Source organism: Geospiza fortis, unplaced genomic scaffold, assembly GCF_000277835.1.
Source record: "Geospiza fortis unplaced genomic scaffold, GeoFor_1.0 scaffold157, whole genome shotgun sequence".
Lineage (NCBI taxonomy): Eukaryota > Metazoa > Chordata > Aves > Passeriformes > Thraupidae > Geospiza > Geospiza fortis.
This window is the reverse complement of record NW_005054314.1, coordinates 7,172,665-7,198,005: the sequence shown is the minus strand read 5'-3', so window position 1 is coordinate 7,198,005 and position 25,341 is coordinate 7,172,665. Positions and strand designations below refer to the sequence as shown.

The 25,341-nt window shown below is 47.4% G+C and overlaps 1 protein-coding gene across 1 annotated transcript in view; it reads right to left on the bottom strand.

Moving 5' to 3' along the window:
• Positions 1-9,879: 9,879 nt before the first annotated feature.
• Positions 9,880-25,341, bottom strand: part of IL13RA2 (interleukin 13 receptor subunit alpha 2) — a 21,708-nt gene continuing 6,246 nt past the window's right edge. The window contains exons 2-10 of the mRNA XM_005419927.2: positions 22,559-22,701; positions 18,714-18,865; positions 16,514-16,667; positions 15,925-16,045; positions 13,969-14,153; positions 12,817-12,926; positions 11,851-11,995; positions 11,096-11,198; positions 9,880-10,223 (exon numbers count right to left, since the gene is read on the bottom strand). Of these exons, the coding sequence (XP_005419984.1) occupies positions 10,181-10,223; positions 11,096-11,198; positions 11,851-11,995; positions 12,817-12,926; positions 13,969-14,153; positions 15,925-16,045; positions 16,514-16,667; positions 18,714-18,865; positions 22,559-22,643 (1,098 nt within the window). The 5' untranslated portion in view covers positions 22,644-22,701 and the 3' untranslated portion in view covers positions 9,880-10,180. The remainder of the gene's footprint in view (positions 10,224-11,095; positions 11,199-11,850; positions 11,996-12,816; positions 12,927-13,968; positions 14,154-15,924; positions 16,046-16,513; positions 16,668-18,713; positions 18,866-22,558; positions 22,702-25,341) is intronic.

The following is a 25,341-nucleotide window of genomic DNA, read 5'->3' as shown; positions in this document are numbered from 1 at the left end:
TCAGGTTGTTCCCACAGCTCCTTTGCTTCTCCTGAGATGTAACCATTAACTGTGGTGGTGCCTCCAGAAGCCCTGCCTGGGGCTGCCTTGTGGGAACACCTGCTGGAAGCTTTGTGTGAGTCCTCAAATCCCAGCTCAGGTATGGTTTTGTCTTACAAATAGTGTCCGTGGCAGTGTTTTGCTTTAATTTGGACTGAAGAAGTGAAGATCATTCCTTGGAAATGGTTGGAGGCTGAGATGTGCTGGCTGCTTTGTTTCCCAAACCAGATGGAGCTGTGCAGGCAGGCTGCCCATGGGACAGCACACACACAGGGGCTGTGCCCCAGCAAACACACCATCCCCTTGGAACTGGGCAATCTGCTCTGGGGACAGCCCTGGTCAGAGCTGGCATCCTCCTGAGCTCTAGGGGCTTGCAGTCTTCCCTGCCCAGGGTCAGAAGCAAGGCTGGCTGTGGGGTTCAGGCACAAACCCTGTGGCTGGGCAGCCTGGCTTCCAGACCCGAGCTGCTCATCTGCATTTGTTCCATGCTGCCCCACACAGCCAGGTCTGGGGGGGAACCATTGGATCAGCTGTGGTGGCTTTGGGGACCCATGTGTGACTCACAGACTGTGCTTTGAGGAGAAGGACAGCTCCTCCCATCCTGTGCTTGCTAAGATAAGAGCAGCTACCCAGAGGCTGTGGCATTTGGGAGGTGACAAGGTTCAGAGCCAGTGCTGAGGAGTCCTAAGGCATCCCACTCAGCACAGCTCTTTATTGTCTGAAGAACTGTGAGTCTTCAATAGTTTTCATCTGAGTGATAATTCAGAGATGTAAATGTGAGGTGATGTGTGAGTAAGCACTGTGAACAGTGTGGTTCTTGCTGTTTTCTCTGCAGAGACACTCCTGTCAATGCTTAGAGCCTTTCTTCTGGACAGCCCTGTGAAGAGTTTCATCACTGGTGTGGAGGGTGCCTGGTGCTCTTCCCAGTCATCATCTAAGGTGTTGGAGTCATGGAGAGACACAAATTCCAGAGAAGAAATATGTTTTTTAATTAAGAAAAGCAAACCACAATCAGCCCTTCAGAAACACCATTTCACTTTGAGCTGCTGAGGGGTGTGTGATACTGTGGCAGACAAATTGTGCATTCCAAAAGCAGAGCCCATCATGTGATAAAGGAGCAGATGTCTCTTGGATGGCTTTCCTCCCTGTGTCACAGCATCATTAGGACAGCTACATGACAGCAACTGCACTTGGCTTTGTCTCCATTTCAGGGGCGGAGAAGGCATCAGAGGCTTTTTCCTAGGAAAAGGCACGCAAAAGAGCACCAAGCCTTGTGGAGGTGAAGCAGAAGGACAGAGCTAGACAGATGTGTGCACACATCCCAGAGACCCCAGAGAGCCACAGATGTCATCACACTTTATTCTTCCCTCGAAAAAATGGGAGTATCTGAAAAGCTGGGGAGGAAACCTGTGATGGGGAGATCAAATATACCTGCTGGTGTGATTGTCACATGGGGGCTGTTCCAGTGATAATGCAGTTTGTGGGGGTGCATCCATCCAAAAAAATGCTTTTGGTTTTTTTTCATTTTTAACTGTGAAGTTTTTATTATCTGTTATGTCTCTCCCCCTGTTTTTCTCTCCTCTCTGTTTTTATGTAAGTCTCAGGTCTTCTGCTTGTTTGCTTTTGCACACACTGAAACCTGTGCTCAAGCTGTCAGAAAACATCCATGGGATGTGCCATTCCCTCTCAGCTGTGCAGGGATGCTGCAACCCCATAACAACATGGAGATGGAGAGGCTTCAGGTGAGGGATTTTAGATCTGTACGCTGCAGACAATCAATGCAACAAGGCACACACTCCTGATTAAAGAACCGCACCAGAACGTCTTTAATGAAGTCAAGTGCATGAGCTACACACTGAAAAAAATTGTTTAAGACTGTCCTAAATGCCAGGTTGTGCTGACAGCAGGAGGGTGTGTGGGTACAGTGCAGGGAGTGTGGCAGCAGCAGGGTTTCTGCTCTGGGCAGCTCCCCCACATGGTCCCTCCAGGAGGGTTTTTGTCTCAGGAGCAGCACAGCGTGTCCCAAGCCCCCCCAGGATTCACTCCACCCTTCCCAACCACACAAAAGGTTGCACGAGCCCATGGGGGCCTGGCAAGTGGGGAAGTGTCTACTGGTGACAAGGGCCAAATAACTCTGGTGGCTCTGGGGTGGTGACAACCAGAGAATTGTACAGACTGCTCACAGCAGGCAATGGGTGACAAATTATTGTGGAAAATTGAGACTCTGGAGCAACCCTTCCTCTGTATTACATCTCATTAATGTTGTCTTATGTTCTGCTTCCCCAAAACCCAAAGATCTCCTTTTGGAGATTGCAGATAAATGCAATTTCCTCAGCAGTTTCCTGGGACAATGGTAGCTGCTTTGTGACTTTAGTTGGTACCAACACTTAGGTGACTTGAAAAATGAATCATGCAGCACCACAAAGGGGCATGTTAAATCTGCTGTTCTGAATTTTCCTGTGCTTGAATTGTATAAATTGGATAAATTAATGTTTAATTAAAATACAGCCAGATTATCCAATGTATATGATTAATGGGATCTAATTGTGGCATTTTGAGTGATTAAAATTTCAGATACACACACACAAAAAAATCTGAAAACTAGTGCCTGTAAGACCACTGCCTGGTTACATTTGTTAAAATTTGAAAGAGCTTTACATCTGTGTGTGCTGCTGATGTTGGTGTCTCCTCCTGCAGAAGGACAGGTGGGAGCCAGAGATGGATGCTCATCAAAGACACCGAAGATTTTAATCAGGGTCCTTTTCCCTGACTGACAGCTAGAACAGCTCTTCTGTGACATTTGGGGAGGAAGATTTCAGTGCCTCTCCTATGGAGCCTTCCCAAACATCATGACACTGCCCACAGCAACAGGTAAGAGCAATTGCCCAGCAGAGATCTCAGGGATGTTGGGGGTTCCTGCCCTGCAGGCACCAGTGGTTCATGTCCCTCCATGTCTTCTCACATCTCAGTGCCTCTCCTGTGAAGCCATGGCAAATTAGTGCTCCCCACCTTTTCTTTTTGCAGCACAGCTGATGCCTTGTGAAGGCTGACCTAGAATAGAGACTGGCCACAGTAAGAATAAAGTAGGGATTTATTAAAAGGCCTCAATGGATCCACCTTGGGCATTGCAAGAGCCCAGCCAGGGCTATACCCAAGATGGACCCAAAATGGTCACAAAATAGATGACTGGTCACAGGGTCTCTCACTTTTATCAGTTCTGGTCCATTTCCATATTGGTGTTAATTGTCCAATTATAGATTTAGGTTAGGAACCAATAAAACCTTCTTGGTTTTCTCTCTTCAGTCCATGTTGTTTGTGCTCTTGGGCCAGAGATTTGGATCATTTGTCCTTGGTCCCCAGCTAGAGAAGGAATTGTTTTGTCTCCCTACTCTGAAGAGAGCTCACCATCCCCTGATATGAAGCCCAGACCACACACTAAAGCAGCACAGAATCTGAAAAATATAAAAGCTAAAACCTGAGGCATCACAGCCACAAGGCTGGAGCATGGGTGGGACAACCCTCAAGTGAGCATTTGTTCTCTCTTGTACCTTCCCTGGGTGTTCTGAGGAGAAAGCTGCTCAGATCCTGCCCAGGCTGTGCTGTGCTGGCCTTCAGCAAAGTGCAGGGACGAGCTCTGACTGTGCAGCACACCAGGGGCAGGACTGGTGGATTTCCTTTACCCCTTGAGGGTAAATGAACGTGGTTCTTCCCTGTTGGTCTGTAGGCAGTTGCTGTGTTTGTTTAGAGAATAGGTGGGACTGTGTATTGGGCCTGAGCCACAGCCCTGGTGGTAGCACCGTGTGGGGACACAAGGCCAGGGAGGGCCTCTTATGACAAGGGAGCAGAAACCTTGGCTTTTTCCTCCTAGCAGCCAAAGATGGGTAAAAAAAGCTCTCCATCAGGAGATAAGGGGAGAGAGAGGAGCTATTTAAGCTAGAGGAAGGCATTGATATACAGAAAGGGTGGAAATAAAGTAGGAATTAGAAGCAGGCTTCCAACAAGTGGGGTATTCCCATTCGGACAGTATTTCCTGGTGAGGCAGCAGTAACAGGAACTGAAATGTTTATTGAGGGCTCAGCTCTTGCATTCACACAGGGATTTATCCCACAGGCACAGCAGGAGGGCCCAGGTGAGCCCATTTGTCTTCATCCTCTGGTTTGGCAGAGCTCAGGCACCAAGCCAGCCATCTGCACAGCAGCACCGCCCCAGAGACACCTCCCAGAGTGTGGGAGGAACAAACATCCCAAAGAGAGAACGCTATTTTTGGGCTATGGCCCTTCCAAGTCCTAGCAAAGCCACGAAAAATGCTTCAGTTTTGGAGGAAGGCAGGAGAGGCCGTGCCAAGTCAGTGCAACTCCCGCACGCAGGACAGCATGAAGTCAAGGCATGGCAAAGGCTGAATGTTCCCAGCCCTGGGCCAGCCCCAAGTTCTGTGAAGCAATATTTCGTTTGCATTCTCAGAAGCATCCAGAATCAACCAGCTTGGCTAGCCCAAGCCTGGCTGTATGCAGTCACAGAAGCGTAGTTTGTTTTATACAACAGCATTTCCATGGACATTTGGTGTTGCTGGAGTCTGCTCAGGAGAGCAACAGCATTGAGGTAATGTCCTTTTGGGCTGCCTTCAGCTGCTGTGGTTAAGCAAACACTGCTGAGAAACTCTCAGGACTAAGCTTGCTTTGTGCCTGCACTGCCTGGCTTTTTAAAAACACTTTTCTTTGTTGCTGTAGCCAGGAACTCCATGCTTTTTCTTCAGTGAAGTCAATTGTGCTGTTGGCCTTTTAAGCTCTCTGTTGTTAAAAGTGAACTGTGCTGAACCTGGCAGGCAACAACATTATTGTTTTCTCAGCATGAGTGTTTCTAAACAAGTTGGCATCATGGGTACAAAGTTCTGGGCAACTACCTGCCAAGATCAATTTGAGAGTCCCAAAGGTTGAGACATATTTCCATTTCAACAGGTAAGAGCTGGAACATCATTAGATAAAAGGCAAGGACTATTCTCTTCTGGGCTTCATGCATCAGGTGAGGACCTCTTGGTGGCACCATGACTCTCCCAGGCTCCCTGGGCAGCCCTGGCTCTGCAGTCAGACCCTGTGGAGGTACAAAGGATGTTTGGGTACCTAGAGACAGGATGGGATCCTGTGTCTGTTGTCTTTCTTTCCTTCTCCTGTGTAAATTTTCTGTAACCATGTCATGTTACACTCACCTACATGTTAGACCACTGCCTGGTTGCATTTGTTAAAGTTTACAGCAGCTTCACATCTGTGTGTGCTGCTGCAGTTTGTGTCTCCTGCAGGACAGCTGTTGCTCTGAGTGGTTTAACACGCTGTCGGCATCTGCTTGCTGTCACCAGCGTGCCATGGCCATGCAGGAAGGGTGCTTGGGGTGGGTGACATGGCCAAGAGCAGCCTTGGAGGGAGGCTCTAAGTCCTAGGGATATCAGGCTCTGCATGTCTGTTTGCTATGCATGTTTCCTCCATTACTGCATCAATTACAGTGAAGAGTGTTCTGCCACTCTTGGTTTGTTTATAAATCCCAATGATATCTAGATAGCATTAAAGGAAGGTGTTCTCTGGTTTGCAAAAAAAACCCCCTGATATTAAGTACTTTTTTTTTTTTTTCCCAAATGAAAATAACTCCTGGGAGTCGCTGGTGCTTTGGCGAAGTGTGACCTCCAAGCACACCGAAGGTGTGGCATGCCTTTGTCACCTCCATTCACAGCTTCCCAGGCAAGGAAACAAAACCCATCCTTTGTGGATGATCGCTGATGGCCGTGGGTCAAACCCCCTCACTGCAGCTGCAGGAACCTTTCACAGCTTCCATCAAAGGCAAGGCAGTGCAACCTCATGTGGCATCTCAGAGAAGTCAGAGGTGCTGTGCAGGCTGTCCTGGGGACCACAGCAGCACTGCCACCATGCTCATCCATCCTCCCAGCCTAAGGAAGGACCCAGGCTCAGCCCTCCCCGGGCTGAGACCCACTCAAACACTGAGATTGTTTCCTGGGCAGACCCATCAAGAAAGGAAATATCAGACACGTTTAATATTTTAATTTTTTTTTTTGTGATCTGTCTGATAGTGTGAGACTTGCTGAAATGGCATTTTATTTCCTGGATGTAGCAGTCCCGTGTTGTGTCTGGATGCAGATCCACACAGGAGGCAAGCAGCCCAGGATGGCAGCAGGGACGTGAATCCTCAGTTTGGGGCTAAGCCTTGTGGTGTGTCGTTTTTCAGCTGGTTGTTTTATCTCTCTGTGCTCTGGGAAGGGTATCTTGACACAGACAGTTTGCAGAGCCATTTCAGCTGTTCAGACAGCTCAGCCACAATATGTTGCCTCAAATTGTTCTGTCAAGCACATGCATCAGCTGTATTTGCTTGCCTTGAAGCTGTGAAAACCAGAGATCCTCCTGAGAAAATTTAGCTTCTACATAGAAATAAAGAGGGTGACAATGCTCTCAAATGTACAAATGCCACACAAGGCAGTGAGCTGCAAACCTGCCATGGTCTGTGAAGCTCTTTAGATTTCAGATTAAATCATTAGCTGCTGCAGCCCCAAAGCTTTGGCATGGAGAAGCTGCAGCCAGAAGGGCTGTGTTGTCCTTCCAAGATGCCTGCAGTGGCTCAGGGGTGCAGGAGCTGCTGCCAGTGAGGCAGGGACACACAGCAGGGCACAGTCAGACCAGTTTGGGCTGATGGGACCTTTCTGTGAGTGCTTAGTGGCACGAGCATGGGGGAGAGCAGTGGCAGGGGCTGGTTTTGGCTGGCACATGCCCTGGGGAACCCAGATCTGGTCAGAGGAGCAGCACTGGGCCATGGGCACGAGGCACAAGGTAAGGTTACACCTTGGTCACACCAGAGCTGAATGATGGAGCAAAGCTGTGACACTTCTCTGCTTCTCAGGACAGAAAGAACAAGACTCCTTTTCCTTATGGTGACAGAGACATTATCCCTTCTGTTTCATTTTCGTGCACTAAATACCAAATTCTGGCGGCACAATGCTGCACCTGCTTTCATGTCCTCGGCATCCAAGCACAGAGGCTGACACCCAGTGGCCATGGGATTTCTAGCACCTGTACAAGATGGAAAATTTCAGCAGAGATGCCTCAGCTGGTGAGATCCAACACCCACCTTTTCATTCCTCAAGTGCAGGAGGAGTAAAGGGTTCCTGAGAGATCGCAGAGTGGGTAAGTCTGGGAGGGAACACTGGAGCTCATCTTGTTCAAGCCCCTCTCATGCAGGGTCCCCAAGTGCTCTTTAGTCAGGATTGTGTCCAGACAGCTATTGAATATCTCCAGAGGAGACTCCACAACCTCTCAGGGCAGCCTGTTCCAGTGCTCTGTCCCCCTCACAGTAAAGAAGTTCTTCCTCATGTTCAGGTGTCAATTCCTATGTTCCTATGTCAGCCTTGCTTTGTGTCATGTTATACTGGTTGAAGTACTTGTACTGAGAGGCCACTCAGAAAAATTAAAAAATATGAGGATGGATGTGAGGAAACAGAATGTAAGCTGATTTTCAAATTATTCTCTTGCTGGCAGCTTGAAAATATACCTCAGTGAGAGAAGAAGGGTGAGTTTTGAGTTCAAAGACCTTGGTGTTCCTCTTCCCTGTTTTGCTACTTCCCAAAAGCAGCTAGAATATGACAGACTAAAAGGATTTTGCATTTCCCTGCAGCATGCACAGGATCGTGCTTTTGTATGTGTGACAAGTATTGACATTCTCTAGGGAGAAAAAAGCTGGGTAGGAAAAGTTGGGTTTATTCTTCAACAAATGGCTCTAAGACTTTATCAGTCAAAGACAGAAAGAAGACTCTAAACTCATGGGTATGCAAAGACAAAGACATGTCTCACCAAACATGTGGAGCTTAGTTGGCAAAAATACGTGGAAGCCAGACATGAGCTGGGAACAATAAGAGCAGAGCACGCCAAAGGAGGGATTTTGAAAGTGCTTTACTAAAAATATTAATTATGAACTACAGCAAATGAATTAAAACACTCTCATGAGACAACTGTGTGAAAGAAATACTTTGGTGTAATTCTATAAACACAGGATAAAAAACCACTGCTGAAATCCTAGCGAGGTTCAGGGTGTTAGGAAGGCAGTGCCATCTATTAGGGCTGGATTTTGCAAATGCTGCAGATGTGACTGTGAGAAAGCAGGAGGGAGCTGTTTGCTGCTGATGCAGTGAGGACCCTCTGCAGGGATGATTCTGGGGAGCAGGGAGCCCTGCACTGGGGCCAAGCCCAGCTTTCCTCACCTAAATGTTCCTGTGAAGCTGCAGCATACAGATACCATAAGTAGATGTACTTAATTTATCACTCTGTTACTAGGCAGGTTTCTAGGCAGGCTTCAGCCTAACTTTTATATTCCGTGGTTACTGAAATAGCTCTGATCTTTTTTGGGGTGAGTTCTAGCTGTGGAGGTACAACAGCCTTTCCTTTGCTCTCTCTTTCTTGCACCCATGCACTTTAATTCTTCTTCCCTTCTTACTTTGTTTTGGGTAAAACTGGACTAGAGGCTTCAGCCCAGTTTAAACCCATCCAGCAAGCTGGGGCTGCTGCTGTATTTGCCCCAATCCAAATGCCTTGCCCAGCATTCCCACCTGGTAAAGTAGGTGAGATTGCACCAGATGTACCCAGGACAACAGGCTGGGCTTGGCTGCCTGCCCTACTTCTTCCCTTGGGGACATTCACAACACACTGACGTGTTTTTAGTAGGTATTTTAACAGTTTAAGGGTCTGGCAGAACATCAGAGGCCTGGTGGCAGTTCTGAAAATCCACACCCAGTGCATGCTCACAGGTGTTTTTCAAAGTAAAGCCGTCCTGTGGTGGCTGCCCAGGAGACAGCAGAGACAAAGGCTGTGTCTCAGCAGAATTACAACAGCCATGAAACTTCATTTCTGCTTCAGTTCCTGCATTGACCTTTTTTTTCCTCTGGTTCTTTCCTCCTTAGGTTGCTCCCCAAATTACACTGGGCTGTTTCCCATTTAGCAGTGGAAGCAGCTGATAGTGATTGAATAATTTTGCAGTTGGATGTGTAAGACATCCAACTGCTTGCATCCAACAACACTTGCTGTGTTGTTTTGTTTCTGATTGGATTAGTATGGCTCTTTACATAACTGATTGACACAAACTTGATTTTCTCTCTGAGCTTCCACTGTTCATTAGAAATTCCCAGTTTGAATAAATGCTCCTTCAAGAAAATACATTTTCAGGGTTGCTTTGATGAAATGAAACCACACTAAACTCCTGTGTTTGCCTTGGTTAGTTCTTCAAGCAAAAAACCCCAGAATGGGCTTGGAAAAGGGTATCTCATCCAGTGATGCTTTTTAAATTTTTTTTATATTATCATCATCATAGGGAATGATTCCTAAAAAATCAGTCAGCAATTTCATCACCTGACTACATGAGAAACATCAGGTGTGCTTCACTGAATTCTAGTGCCAATGTCCAGTTCCTAGAGAAATTCCCATGTCACATTTGCTGGAGTGACCCTCACGTCTCCTCTGAATCATCTGTCCTTTGCAGTAGCTGTGGTCATTCCTCTTCAGAGGAAAAGTTTCTCTCAAGGCCTCTGCACCTGAGCTTTTCAGCAGATAAGGCATATCAGCTGATGAAATGGATATCTCAGGTAGCTCCTGTTCAGCATTTAGATGCTCTCAGCAGGCTGAGTGGGAAAAGGGAAGATCAGGTGAGAACAAGGTGGGCACAGGGGCTGGATGCAGGTGTAGCATTATGTAGCATTTGCACACGTGTAGCATTGTGTATGAGCTGCTGCCCTTCAGTGTGTGTGTCCTGCTGACAGATTTCTGGAGTCCTCACAAAAGAAAAAACCCAAACAAGCCCACAGAAGAACACGTTATCTTTATTCATGGCAGTTTCCACTGCCTCTTTTTCTCCCTTGTCCTGGTATCAGAAACACTCTGCTTCAGAGGCAGGTTAGATCTCTTCCAGTTTTCCTGCAGTCCGTTCAAGCCCCTCCAGTTTTCCTGGGCCCGTTAAGGACTGGGATTGTAACAGCTGCCCCCACAACTGGCAGCAGGCAGGGAAGATCCACATGGGCTGCAGAAAGCTCAGGGCTCCTGGGCTGTCCTTGGGATGGTTCCATGAGCAGCCCACCAAACACCAGCAGCGCAGCAGGCACAGGCAGTTAGAATCCCACAGATGTGTGCAATGGCTTTCCTGCTGGGGATCTGAAAAGGACACAGGCTGTTATTCCCTCAGAGAGCTGAGGACATGCTCCAGCATCCCAGTGGCAATGCAGGAAGCATTTGCTTTCCACAGATTTCTCACTAACATCTACAGTTTGTTCAAATTTCACAAACCAAAACATTTGGAAGGCAGATGCACAGCAAAGATGAAGGGGTGTGAGTCTGGGACTGCAAACAGGTGTCAGTTCATCTCTGGCAACCACACCAAGGGTCTTTCTAGAGCCAGTGCTCCCTCATGAGTGATACCTTAAAAGGCTTATTAGAGAAGCTTCCTGCTTGCTTATGCTAGATAACCATCAGGAAAAGAAAATAGTTATCAGTACTGGGGCATCAGTTCTCTCAGACCTGAAGAAATCATCGTGAATAAAACCAGACAAATTCATCCACTCATCTGCTTTCCCCTCATGCCATCACTGACATGAATGTAAACAGCCGGGATGAAAGTGCCAAAAGAATGAGGATTTAGCCCATTAAAATGGCACTGCTATAACACAGCTAGGACAAATCTCTGCTCTTGAGTGGTTTGGGGCATGATAATAGCTTTATTTATGCTGCTGTGCATGCAAGCAACTGCTGCATTTAACAGAAGCAGTCTGAGCTCTTATGAGCAGTATTTGAGTCTCTGCAGTGAGTTTATGGGTTGCTGTAGGGGCATTTCATATCAGAAACAGACACACTCAGGAGGGTTGTTTACTGAAAATGAACTCTTGTTTGCTGTCCAATCTTAGAGCATCTATTAATGTTTGGCCCTTAGACATTTAATGTGATATTTCAGTTACAGCTCTACAGTATAAATAGTTACAGATACCAAAAAAAAACCCCACATTGCTTGGACAGGCATCCTTGGTGCTTACCTTTTCTTGCACTGGCCAATCAACATAAATATTATGAGGCTAATTGACAAACTCAGGATGACTGGAATGAGAATAAATAGCTGCTTGTCCTCTTTTCTGGGCACTGCAAAGATAAATGGCAGGAAATAAGAAGATGTTAGAATGGATTATATTACCTCCTACAAAGCTTGGGCTCAGACACAAACTCATCTTGTCCATGTTACCCTACATGTTTTTATTTATTTGTTTGTTTGTTTGTTACAGGTATATGTTACCGGGTGGGCTCACATCCTCCTTCAGGGTATTATATCTCTGGCACATTGATGCAGTCACTGCTTTGTGCCTCTCCCCTGCCTTCTGCAGCTTGCAGCAGAGCCAGTGCACACCAGGACAGCCCAAGAGAGCCTACAGGGCTCAGAGAAGCTGCTCTATGGTGCAGGATGGCCAGGAGGATGCCCTGTGCAGGGACTGCAAGTATCCTGTGCCCTCTCTTGCTCAGCAGCCACTCCTCCATCCCACTGTCTCCGTGCAGCAGGGAAAGGTGCTGCTGCAGAAGCATTAATATTTATTTAATATTGGGGCTTGCCTGCTAAGTGCACTGGAGCTGCAAAGCTGCAGGAATGGCTGTGCTGGAGCAGGCTGAAGGTGGAACTACGCCAGCAGCCAACCTGCAGGGCTGAACATCAGCAGATCCCCTGGGCAGCCATCAGCACTTGCACCCAAGCAGGTTTTTATAAACCATATAAAAGAAACACAATTTATTTTGAGTTCCATACCAGAGAAACAATCCTGTGTCCATTCACTCCAGAAGCCTTGGTCTGCACAGAAAATGTTTGTTCTCCCCCTGACACGAACACATGAAATGTGGCTTTGGTTTGCTCTGGAAATTGTTACAGCAGTCTCCGTTTGGGTTGAAACAAACTGAGAAACAAAACAGAAAGAAATGTCAAGAAATGTGCCACCACCAAGATCTGTCTGGTGTGGCCTGATGTTCCTGCACATTGTCCAGGCTCTGTAAACCTTTGGATTATATTTTGGCAGTTTTGAATGATTTCACAATAGTTTTGTACAAGCTAATGCAAATAACATGACTATGAAGACAAATCCACTGAAAATACTTTCTGGAGGTGTCATCATGTATGTTGTCATTTATGCCTGTTAATTTATGGAGTCTTTCTTTTAATTACCTAAGTAGACTCATGAGTGGAATACAGCAATTAAAAAAGAGATGTCCCCTATGATTAATCAGCCCTTTTTGGTTTTGCCTCCAAACTGAACCTGGATAACATACAAGGAAAAAGCACCATGCATAAAATATATATTCTGTCCCAGGCCACTCCTTTTGAGAGATTAGAATTATAGTTTCATAGGTCCAAGTTATGTCACCCTATTCAGGGAAACAAACCGCAGCGACCTTTAAATTTCCTCGACGGCAGATTTCTGAGATAGCAGGCAGGAGGAAACGCTCTCTTGGAGTCTCCTGCTGGGCTCCGTTCCTGCTCCAGCAGAACGGCAGCTGCAGGTCAGGGGGTTAAGGAGGAGCGTGTGCGGTGCGGCCGCGATCCCCGCCGGGGTAACCCACACCCTAATAAAGGGAAGGGGAGGAGGGAGTTACCAGGCATGATTGACAGATCTGAAGTCCTCGTCTTTCTGTCAGGGCCCAGTGCTCTTTGGCTGTGTTTATCTCTTTAATCTAAATATCAATCCGTGAGACCGAAATGGGGTGGAATAGGAATCATGACGAGGGCTGTGCTGAGGGGAGAGAGAGAGAGAGAGAGGGTCAGCAGGGGCTGGGTCAGCTCCTGGGCTGCGGACACCGACAGCTGCAGCTGCTCCGGGGCCGAGGGCTGTGCTGAGGGGAGAGAGAGACAGAGAGAGGGTCAGCAGGGGCTGGGACAGCTCCTGGCCGAAAGGCTGCACTTGATCCCCGCCTGCCTCAGTCCCTGTCCCCGCTGGTGGATTTCTGAGCGCTCCTGGCTCTCAGCCACCCCGCTGGAGGAGCAGGGTGTCACCGAGTCTGGAGGGTGTGTGTTTTTTATTTTAACTTGATACACAGCAAGGCCGGGGTCCCTGCTCTGGGCTGCGGGGCAGGGGTTTGGAGGTGCGGGGTGTGAGCGCTGTGCCCGGCACATTCCCTGCCCGGCACGTTCCCTGCCTGCTCTGCATCCTAGAAAAGGCTCTGATTCATGTCCATACCCAGAGCCACACACGAAGCACGTGGCAGCACTAATTGAATTCAGAAATCCTGCTCCTTAGCCCAGCGGCTCAGCTGGACTATTGGCTATTTGTCCTTCTGGCGTGTAGGCAAATGCACCAGCACGGTTTAATAAATATACACCGTAATAAACACGGAGTACATGTAATGTTTGCACATCATGCTGTGCTCTGCTCCCTTTCCCTGTCTGTCACGGGTTTAAATCCATCTCTGACAGATCCCATCACATCTTGCACTCAGCTCAGCCCAGACCTTAGCTTGGTTTGAACAGCAGAGCCCAGAGTTCTCTCCTGTGCTTGCAAAGACTGCAGCAGTGGTTTCAATCCCAGCAGGCGTAAATGAAGATATCTCTTTGACTGTGCTGCTAGAGCCAAAACCCCATAGCTGCTCTGCCACATGCCCAGCAGGCCAGTTGTGTCCTGAGCTGTCCAAATGCAGCACCTCGAGGCACCCACTGACCTCCAGGGCTGTGCTGGGTGGTGTTGCTTGCCTGCAAACACTCCTGGAAGCTGAAATCCTGCTTGGCACATGCCACAGCCCTTCCCTTGGGGAAATGCACACATTCCAACCACCCAGCTCCAAAAGCACACATTGAATGGAGAGCCCTAACACAGGCAGTGGCCCTGGGCTGTGTGGTGGTGGCCAGCAGGGTCCCCAGTTGCTCCCCTGGCAGCCTCACCGAGGTTGTGCAGGCGCAGGGTGCTGTACAGCGGCCGGAGCTGAGTGGCTGCTGCCGAGCCATTGACACAGATGCGCAGATCCCGGTACTCTGCCTGGCTGAGGTTGTGCAGCACACAGCCCAAGTTCAGCCCGTGCTCCTGGATGTACTGAGCACACTGCGCCGCCTGCTCCAGCCCCTCGTACCTGGCAGGGAAATACAAAGAAGAACCAAAGCAAATTACTGCTTAGTAAGATGGTTTTTATGAGATTGGACCTAAGCCTCAGGTATTGCCCATATCCCAGCCTTTGTCCAAAGTACAGCACGGTGGGTCAGTCACCTGCACTCCTGCTATGGCACAAGTGGGGAGAAGAGAAAAAACCCAAATCAACAGGCACAGACAGCTTCTCAGGTTGGTTTTTAGGCTGTGCCAGGCTCTCCCCAAGCCCATTCCTGGAGCACAAGAGATGCCAGTGTGTGACAGGAGTTGGGGAAGGATCTGGCCTCTACTCATGGAGACAGTCCTGTTCCTCTAGGGCCCTTCCTGCACCATCAGCCACGGACTCTGGAGTTGCAGAAAGGTCCCATCCCAAACCAAACTGAAGTGTTTTTAGGCAGGAGATGTGTGCCATGGATGTACTGAGTGCTTCTGAGCTGCTCTGGCTGACTGCAGGTGGTTCCCATGGCTCTCCATGGGCGCGTGGAAACTCAGGGTTTGCTAGGAAGGGGTTTGCTGTTTGTTACTTGATGTGCAGCCACAACCCTGTCCCTCCTGACTTTGGGGGCCACTCCCCAAAGCTGAGCTGCTGGCTGCATCCTGGAAATACTGACTGGTGCCTCATATTGCCTTTCAAGATTCCTGCCGCTTTGTGCCCTCACAACAGGGCTGAATTTATGGACTTATAAATTATGAATTTGGCCCCTGTACTCCAGACCTAATGAAAGTCTCCTTGCACAGCACATTATGTTTGGGGGAAAAACTTCATGTTCTAGTACTATAAAAATTTGCTCACAGGGATCAAAGGATGCTGTGGTGTCCACCCAATCTTGTGATAAAATGGGACCCAGATCCAAATGCCTGGTTTTATTGAAGGCAATTGACTCAAGGTTGGGATTTTTAAGTATTTGTTTTCCTTTTAGGCATGAATCATGCATTTCCATGGTTTCCTTCAAGCAGATCTTTGCAGTTAGCAAAATGGTTTTGAATTGGTGCTTCTCCTTTGAAGACTATTTCCAAGAACTCCATGGAACCTCTCTAAAATGCAGCTATGCTTTTGTCCACATAGCCCAGTGGCACAAAACCCAGCCTAAGTCATCCTTTCCATAATATCATAGGAGCTGAAGCACAAATACAGTATTTACTTTGTCCCAAGCCACTAATTCTAGCTATGTTTTTCCTGCAGAACAGAATTTAGGCACCAGTTTAAAAGAAACAGCTGAGAATTATGTATTATTATTACCTTGTGGCAGCGTGTTTGCTTGTATGGGATGTGCTGAGGCTATGAAAATATATTTGAACAGTAAAAACTCTAAGTTGCTGAGAAGCTCCACTCTGTGTCTAGGGTTCACTGAGCTTGGTAGCCTTGTGCTAAATCCTGTCCAATTGAGATATATGCACTGTGATCATGGGGAATGTGCCGCCAGAACTACCCAGGTGTGTTTAGCAAAGAGAAAACACAAGTCTTTATCGTGAACAACAAGCAGAAAACACCTCCTGGGGATGAATAAAAGGAAAGGAGGAAGTGAGAAGACATTTCCTGGCAAAGATCAGCATGGGCCTGATTTGAGAAAGTAAGAAAGGATTTGGTGTTTTCTTGCTAGAAGCCATGTGTTGCTTGGGACATTATTTTGGCTCATTCTGGGTGAACCGGGCAATAGCACTGCCAGCTATAAAAACATATTTCCTGTGGCATTTTTGTACTCTGAGTGGTTCACTTGATTGCTGCCTGGCTGTTTTCCCATTTTGCTGTTACATACCAATAATACAGCCCATAATGCACACCACGAGGTGTGAGGAGACCTGGCTGCCAGGTGCACTTCAGGTATTCCCAGTCATGGTAGATGCACTTGAAATTCTGGACCTCTGATTCAAGTTTTCCTGTCAAATGAGAAGGAAATAACCACTATTTAGCCCTGTACCAGTCAGACACAGCAAAAGCACAGTTTTATGCCTTTGAACAACTGCATGCTGCAGTTGAAAGATAAAAAATGAAAAGAAAGGGAAAAAGGCAGCCAGTCAGAATTATTAGTTTTACTGCCAAGTGCTCTGTTTCTCATAAAAGCCAGTCCACCTTAGAGCAGAAAGATGCTAAACTGACCTTTTGACTCAGCAGTGGAGCTCTTGCAGGGCAGCTGAGCAGAGCTTGGGCATGGGCAGAGGGAAACAAGCTCCAGGTATCCAGTAACCACAAGCACAGCCTTTGGTAGCAGAGCTGCTCTAGTGGCTTAAACAGCAGGAAGCCCTGCAATAACTTATCCATCCAGGAATCCTCCAGCCAGCACTGGCTCATGCAACAGGCTCATGCAAAGCACCAAACTGCAGCAGGCACCACAGGCTGCTCCTGACCTTGTGGTGGGATTTGAAAGGTTGCATAAATCCAGTCACTCTGCACCTCCACGTCATCTGTACACCTTCCTTTGAGCAGTGTCTGCAGCCTCACTTCAGCAGTCCTGCTGAGGTCAAATCCAACTCTGAGTTTTAGCTTCCTAGTAAAAATAACCTGGTTGAAAGACAGATTTTTTTAAGCACCTCTTCTGTCACTAAGTGGGCTGCAGAATTAGGTACCCTTGCTCTTGCTCCAGCTGCAAATTTGTGTGCTTTATTGTCTCTTTATATTTCTGTCCTGCCTCCCTTGCCCAGGGTTCCCCCAGCTTTAATTCAAGGCTGTGCCCAGCCTTGCTGGCTGTGAGTCCCTTCACCCCAGAGGACCCAGCCAGGACAGGGCAGAGCAGGCTGATTAATGGGACCCCAGCAGCAAGGAGCACTGCAGCCAGCCTCAGGAGGATACCACCACAAATCCACATTAAAGGCATTTTTTTATGGTGTGAAATAATGAGAAACAGAAAGAACAATGAGTCTTGTAAGGCTGGTTCCTGTGGGAAGTGCAAGCAGCCCCTGAAAGGGTGAACCAGCAGTGGGGCAGTGCAGCACAGCCTCACCCACCACAGTGTCCCACCTGGCTTAGCCTTTGGGGGACTTTCTGAGCATCCCCTTTGAAGGTTTTTCTGTTTATTTTCCCCTCAGACTTACTCCCCTTCACTTTATGCAAGGACAACAAAGTTGACAAGGTCTACAACAAATGATGAGACAAAGCGTTGTGTCAGCTCATGTAGGACAGAGATAACGTGCCCTAAATGCATCTGTGCCATAAAAGGCATCTGTGCCATAAAATGCATCTGTGTGCTGCAGTGGGCACAGCAGTGGCACAGCCCAGGTGTGAGAGCTCTGGTGAGCCGGGTATTTCTAACAGAGACCAGTCATGTTTGCTTCTGCTGATGTCCAATGGATTTTCTTCAGCCTGACTGTTCTTTGTGACCTTATCTGAGGTCAACATTTTGGCAAGGTGTCAGAGGTGATTTTGCCCTACTCTGTACATCTGCCTCATATAAGAAACTTTTATTACTCATGACTTCAGGAATTCAGATTTTTTTTTTTTGAAACTGCATATGGTTTTCCTTTAAATTGCCGTTACAATCACCCTGGAGGGCTCTGCACTGCTGCACAGCTGGGAGCATGAGGTGCACTGTGGCCAGTACCAGGTCCAGGAGCCCCTTTCCATGCCCTTACAATTGCAATCTGTAGCTGAAACAGGATTTTCCCCTCTGCAGGCTCCTCTGGGATGAGCCTGACCCCATTTCTGTGGGGGCTGAGCACAGCCCAGCAGCCCTGGCTTTGCTGCCCCAGGCAGGTGAAGCAGTGACTTGTTCCAGCAGGGAGCTGGGCTGCAGCACTGCCAGCCTGACTGAGGGCTCCTTCTCTCTCCCTGGTCTCTTAAGCTGACAAGCCCTCTAGCTCTCCTGCTTTAGGATTGTGCAAAAAATCCCTTTTTCTTTCAGGATTTCAATCTGTGTTTTGGGTTGTTGAGGGAGGTCCTCAGCATATTTTTCATGTGTTCCTCAGTACCTTGTGCCAACCAAACAGCCCCCACTGCTGGGTTTCTCCTCTCCCCATTCCATTTACCTTCCCAACCCTGCAGCAGCTTTCATCTTCTAAGCACTCACAAAATATATTCCAACAACCCTTCCTGTGCTGTGCCTGCTGCTGCCCTGCTACACATCAATGAGAGATGACTGACAACTTTATCAAAGAGCTGAGTTAGAGTCAACCACTTCTAAAAATGAGAAGTAAATGGCAATTAGAAACACAGTTCTGGATAGGGGGAATTTTAGAGCATTAGGATAATTAATGAAATTTAACTTTTATTTGTTCATCAGTCTGCATCCCTAAGGATCTGTTGTTTCAGCTCAAGCCCCATAAAGATGCTTTAGAAAACTGTAAATATTTTTTCCTTTTACAATGAGGAATGTTATTATTCTGGGCAGCAAACACCCAGCCCTGTGAGAGAAAGAAACCCTTCCCTGGCTGCTGCTGCTGTTACATTTCAAGGCACATTCCCATTCAAACTACTGAACCAGTCTGGTTTCTCATGGAAAACTGGAACAGCTTTGGTTCCACTCCTGCTCAAAATGTAGGCATAAATCTGTGCAGGAAGGAAAGGCAGAACAACAGCCCTGGTTTGGGAGGATTAATTCATGCTTTGCCTTACCTTCCAGTCTCTATCCCCAGCGCTGTGATATTCAAGCTTGTATTTTACTGTGCACTCCTGGAAGGTCTGGGCATGGGGAGGAGGCTTCCACTCCACATCCAGGGAGCCCAGGAGCCCGGGGTCAGTGATCTGCAGGCCTTGTGGAGGAGCAACTGCATTAAAGACAAAGCAGAGGGTGAAACACAGACTCAAAGTGGAGAAAACAACCCCAAAGCAGCCATGAAACAGTCAGTGTGATACTTTGCTATGAATTGTTGAAATGCAGCTGCTGGATGTGGAGGGAAGTGCTGCAGCCCTGGCTGTTCAACAAACACACACCAGCTCTGCCCTGCCCACCAAAAAACAGGTTTTGCTGGTGCTCAGAGAAAGCACTCAAGGATCATTGAAAAAGCACACAGAAGGCCACTTTTTCACACCCTTTTTCAAGATGTTTTAAGCAAAACTGCTGCCCTGGGATGACCTTTCATGTGCTGTATTTGCTTACCTTCAACCCCTGGTATTTACCAACCTTCAGGACACTTATCTCTGCAAACATTGTGTTCAGCACATCCACCAACACAGCATGGCAGATCAAAGTGTGCTGTCAGGGGGATTTATATTCCTTTGCCTTAATAGACATAAATCACCCATATTGCTTTAAATATTCATTTCAAGTGTATTAAAGATTATTGGGGGAAAGAAGCAGGAAAAAAGTAAAAAGCAGAGAATTAGAATAATTCTTATTTTGGACATCTATCAGCTATACAAAAATGCGTCTTTACAGCTGATCTGGTTTTTATAAAGGTATTTTAAGGTGCTGGTATGTGTCAATAAATAAGGAAGTGTGGATGAATTCCATCCTAAAATGTGTCCTAAAGGTCCAGCTCTATATGGAGCCAAACACTGTTTGGCTGCTCAGTTTTATTAGCTGAAACAAAGCCAATTTTTGTCAACATCAAAAGTCATTTTTCTCCACTGTCTAGAGGTGAGATTATCCATTTGCTTTCTACATAATCATTGCATGATACACTTAATTTCACAGGAATTTGGAGCCCATGTCCTGGCAGTGCCAGTCCAGAATTACCACCATTCTCCCTTTGAGTCTGGCCTCCAGATCACTTCTCTAACACCTTTTTCATGTCTTCATCAGGATTTACACCTTTTTTATTCTTTTATTCTTTTAATAAATCCATTGTGAAAGCAGACCATAAGGATATTTTTCAGTGGAAGATGGTGACATAAATCCAGCTTTAATGTGCTCCCTAGAAAGTTTGCAGGGTATATTGCTGGAGGATTTGTTTCTTCTACAGAAATTTTCCCAAATAAAACACACTCCAGGCAGCAGTTTGAAAATCCCACTGTTCCCAGAATGTGGGAGATTTGTTACTGCATTAGATGGTGAAGTAGGAGATGCATTTAGGATGATACTGGACCAAGGGCTTGGGAGGCTCCTCCTGAGTGTATAGATGCTGAACTTCACAAGGAAAAAACAAGGAAGCAAAAAGCTGCTGGCCTTTGTCATGATAAGCTGTCAGGAGAGGATTAGATTGGTCAGAACTGGAATTTCTGTCTGGGTAGGAGAATGCTCTGAAATTTATTTATATCTTGAGCAAAACAGAAGTATTTTTTCAAAACAATTGTAATTGTAAACAGCAATTCTTGCAAAAACTTTTTGACTGGATTTCAGAGGGAACAGAAAAGCTTCTCTTTGGGATGGTGCTTGCATTCTGGGATTTATTGTTTTTAAATGTCAGCACTGCCTCCTGCAGTTTCTCATTTTCATAATAATACATTACCAGTCTCACTCACATCCCCATCACTCACACAGAACACGGGATTGGAAATGCTCTATTTCACCACACAGTCTTGAAGGAAATCTGCTCCTGGATGTTTCTTGGAGAAAACCAAACTAACAGCTTCTCCCCCTGAGGATGTTTGTGGTGGTGAGTCAGGCAGTGCTGGGCTGGCTGTGGGACAGCCACAGCCCTCGCTGCCACCAGCACCCCTGCTCTGGAGACTGCTGGAACTCAGGGAATGTTCCTCTGCCTGTCCTGAGATGCCCTGACCCCCAGGAGAACACTGCTTTCAACCTTCACCCATGGAGAACGCTTCCAAGGCTTTGGGATGAATTGGAATCTATGAGTGTGTGAAACAGATTGTGGTGTAGTTCATCACAGGGTGAAAAACTTTGAGTTTTGGGTTTTTAGTTTGGAGGTAGATAGGAGACAAGATGGAGGATTTTGGGTGTTGTCTGATCTCCTTCTTGCTCTTCATCTGCTCCATTTTCTGCAGTGTTGGTGGCACAGGGGGATTGGTTGGAAAGAGCCCCAATGCAGATGTTGTGTTAACAGACAAATAATTAGTTATTGTGGGAAAGGTAGAAATAAAAGACAGTCTAAGAGTTAATTGGACTAAATAGTTTTAAAAGACCTTGAACCTGTGTGTCTTGTGACTTTTGGTGCCTTTCTCTTTGTGTGCTAAGTCTGGTGTGCAGACATCATGCTGAACTGTTGATAAGAGAAAAAATAAACAACCTGAAGACTGAAAAAACCAAACCTCCCGTTTGTTTCTCAATCCTGGCACAGAACTTTTTAGGAGTCTCCCCATCGGGAGAACCTCAGGGGGATTTTCACAGGTGACAAATCCCTGCCTGTCCCCAGCTGCCCCTCACCACCTCTGTCCACTCCACGCCCTCTGAGATGCAGGTGGAATTTGCAATTTCCCACCTATTTTGCCAGTGGAAAAGCAGCAGCCTGCCAGGTGTCCCCCAAATGTCCCCTCTTTATGTCTGCCCTTCCCTGTGCTGCTCAGAGAGGTGGAGGGGACACTCATGTTTTCTGGAGCCCAATTCAAAGGCAGCAGGCTTTGCTCAGAGCGGCATCAATGGCATCATAGACAGGTAAAACTATAAAATAAAAGCCTCATAAAATCAGGATTGATAGCTGGCCTGTCATTTCTTCTAAGTGCAGCTAGTACTTTGCAACTTCCCGTGTGAAAACAATCTTGGTATGAATAGTTTGTTAACATAACAACCTATTCTTGGGTGAAAAATAAGTTCACCTGCATAAACATTAGATCTGTATCATGAGAACCCACAAAAGAAAAATGTAAACACCTGAACCTTAGCAAGCACACACAAATCATCTTCTGACCAATAAATGGAGTAGTAAGAAAAGTATCAGCCAATAGATGTTGCACATGAGGTCTGTAAAAACTGTATAAAATAACTTATGTGAATAAAGATTTGGCTTTTCCCACATGAAGAAAATGGAGCCTTGTCTGATTTATTCCAACAGGGGTTGTGGCAGCTTTCTGTGCATGCTGGCTGGCAGGACAGGCAGCCTCTCAGTGGCCTCCTGGGCATGTTCTCAGCCCTGCACCATGCACTGCTTCCATCAGGGAGAGCCAGACCTGCTCAGCGTCTCTCTGGGTGCAGATGCCAGCTGCCAGAAGAGCCAGCAGGTGCAGTGCAGCAAAGAAAGGGTGCTCGAAGTGCCATGGCCATGAATGACAGCTTGCAGAGCAGTGTTCCCGTAGAAGCATTACTGTCCAAGTACAAATAAGCCTTGTGTTTCTTACACCCAGCACAGTCTGTCTGTCTGTCTGGGACCATGCTCAGGAGCATTTGTAGCAGTGTTTCTATTTGCTAACTCTCTATCAAACACCAAAGGCAGTCTCTTCTCCTTTCAAATCCACTCAGAAAAAGCCACTAAACACACCACATATTTACACCATGGACTGCATGTTTATGAGCCAGCACTCACACAGCAATGCACACACAGAGAAGAGCAGCTCTGGCTGAAGGACAAAGCCCCCAAAGGACCCAACGAACACAAGCAGTGACACAAGAGCCTGCTGGCCTTTACCTGTGCTGGGGGACGAGGAGGAGGAGGGCAGCAGGCAGCCCCACAGCAGAGCCATGGCGAGCAGGGGCAGCCTCCAGGGAGCCATCGGGGCTCAGGGTCCCAGGGGCTGGGCAGAGGAGCAGTCCTGCAGAGGCTCTGAGGGGCTGTGGAGACACAGCAGAGGTCAAAGGCTTCAGCATTACCCTGTATTCCCTCTGCAGGGCTGACAATAAGCCTGGCTTTACTTGTTTACCAAGGCTGATTAATTATTTCCCAGAGGAATTATCTTTGCAACTGTTGGTGATGGCCAAACGTGGCTTCATTTGAAATAGTTTCTGGCCACACTCTGCAGAAGTGTGTCAGTGCTTCAATCACCAGCCCTCTGTCTCATGCCTTCTGTGGAAAGTGATTCAACTCCCTGCCTCGGGAAGTGCCTTGGACCAAGTGATACTTTCATTAAAAAAAAATGAAAATAGAATGCCTGAGCCTTGCCTTATCTAGACACATCTTATGCAATCATCCCCACCTTTTGCCTTTGCTGTTGGTAGGAATGGTAGGAATGCTTGGGAGAATTCCTCTTAGTTGTCATGGCAATATTTGAAGGGGACAAATTTCTATTCCTGTGCAAGTCTGCTGGAGGGAAGATGGGGACTCAGAGGGAAAGGTGCAGAGCTTGCAGGGAGGGGGCTACTCTTCCCTTCAGATTTCATGCTAAAGGTGGGTAGAAATTACTGTCTACAGACACCCAGCTCTGCATGCTTCCCTATGCCAGAAAGCTCATGGATTCTGACAGGACTTTAATTTTTTCAGATAGATACAGATGTACATATAGATTAGATAGAGATGGAGGATGAGAGAGAGATATAGATTAGATATAGATACAGGTATATCTAGGTATATAAATAAATCTAGATAAAGACATTAATCTTCCTGGAACCTTGAGGCTACTGCTTGAGCTCCACTTAAGTAAGAACTTGGCAGCCTCAGTGTAAGCATGCAATTCATCACTGAGATCTATTCAGAAAACAAACTCACTTTATATTGCCCACACAAGCCTGGCTTAAGCAGGTGAAATCCCAGGTCAGGCTCTGGCACAGCTGCTTCCTCCTCAGCACCCACAGCTACCATGCAGCAATGGGAGACTTGGGCTCTGCTGAACAACAGAACTTCAGGTCAGAGGGATCTTTAGAAATCTGAGGACTGAAGCCAACACAAACCCCCTATCACTGGAAGAAGTGGCTCAGGAGAGCCAGAGGAGGAGACAGGTTGTGCTGGCCAGGGTATCTGTACGTGTTTAAAATTAACCAGAAATTCGAGCTGGCAAAATATAACAGCAACTAAAAATACACAACAATTTTAACAGCAAATGTTCAATTTAAATTAATAGCAAATCCCCCCAGACCATCACACAATTGTAACTATTATATCACATAAATCCATCACATAAATATAGTTATTACATAACTATTATTATTATTACAGCAATAGCAGCAATTTTTCTGTTTCCCTGTGAAGCGAGAACGTGTAGGCAGAAGAAATCAGAGGAGTTTCTTCTTTAACCTATCAAACACAGGATAACACCAGTGTCAGGACAAACCTGTAGGCAGTGGCTCTGTGTTTCAGAGAGGTCTGAGGGTGCAGTGGCAGAGGAGAGCTGCCCTGCAGAGCTGGGAGAAGCAGCAGCAGCATCCAAGGACTGTGTGTGCATGCTAGCACAGAAAGCTTCTCTTCATTTCCAGTATTTGAATATATTCATATGACTTCAGAAGGCAAGTAAAAATAAACAAATGCTTTCACAGGGAAGTTTAAAATCATCAGAGCGCTCTTACCTTGACCTCTAACTGCGTGGGAACCCATCTATCTCTGGAGTGTGGGGCTCCTCAGCAGCTTCATGGCTCAAAGCTTTGCATTTCACAGAAGTTCTGTGGTTTTTAAAGACTCCTCTCTCAGCTCCCCAGGGATTAGATGTTGCATTGCAATGTAATGGCTTTGGCCACACGGTCAGAGGCTTTACCAAGCATCAGAGGGAGCACTGCTGGGTTTAATAAGGTGCTGGTGCTAATTGTTGTTCTTATGTGCTCAAGTGGGTCAAAGGTATGTTTGAAACATTGAAGTGATTCACGAAGATGAGAACCAAATGTCAGAATCAGCGCGGGCTGTCTGCAGGAGCTGGTGACCCGCAGCTGTCCCCAGCAGATGGCAGCCACAGCCCCTGGCTCACTGCGCTGCCTCGACCCCTGTGGCTCCACCAGGGGGTCCCCAGGACCACCCCCAGCGTGACCCACCACAGAGCATTCCCATCATCTCCCTGGCTCTGGAACCAGCCCAGCCTCTCCTGGCTCTTGGGGCTCCGCAGGGAATACAGTGAACTATCCGCCTCCTCGCCCCTCTGCTGCGGCCAGGATTCAGCCCTGAGCCTGCACAGCCTTGCCTGTCTCCACTCACTTCATCCCTCCCCTCCTGCAGCCCTCCCTTGCCCCAGCCTGGAGAGCTCTGCAGGGAGCAGGTGCTGCCACCACACCTGGTTTGGCCCAGGTGAGACATCTATTGCCAAATACACCTTGCTGGAAAAGCATCTGATGGTTCTGCTGATGTGCCCGGGATCATTCAAGGTCATGGCCAGTCACACGTGAGTCAGCCAGGCCGTGGTGCCTCCTGTGAGCTGCAGGAACGGGAGTGCAGTGAGTGCCCTCCAGGAGGGACAATGGGGACGCTTTGGGCAGAGCAGAGCTGTGCCCTGCGTGCCCTGACAAGCAATGGGCTGTGGCTCAGGCTGGCTCTTCCCATGGCCAAATTTGGGCATA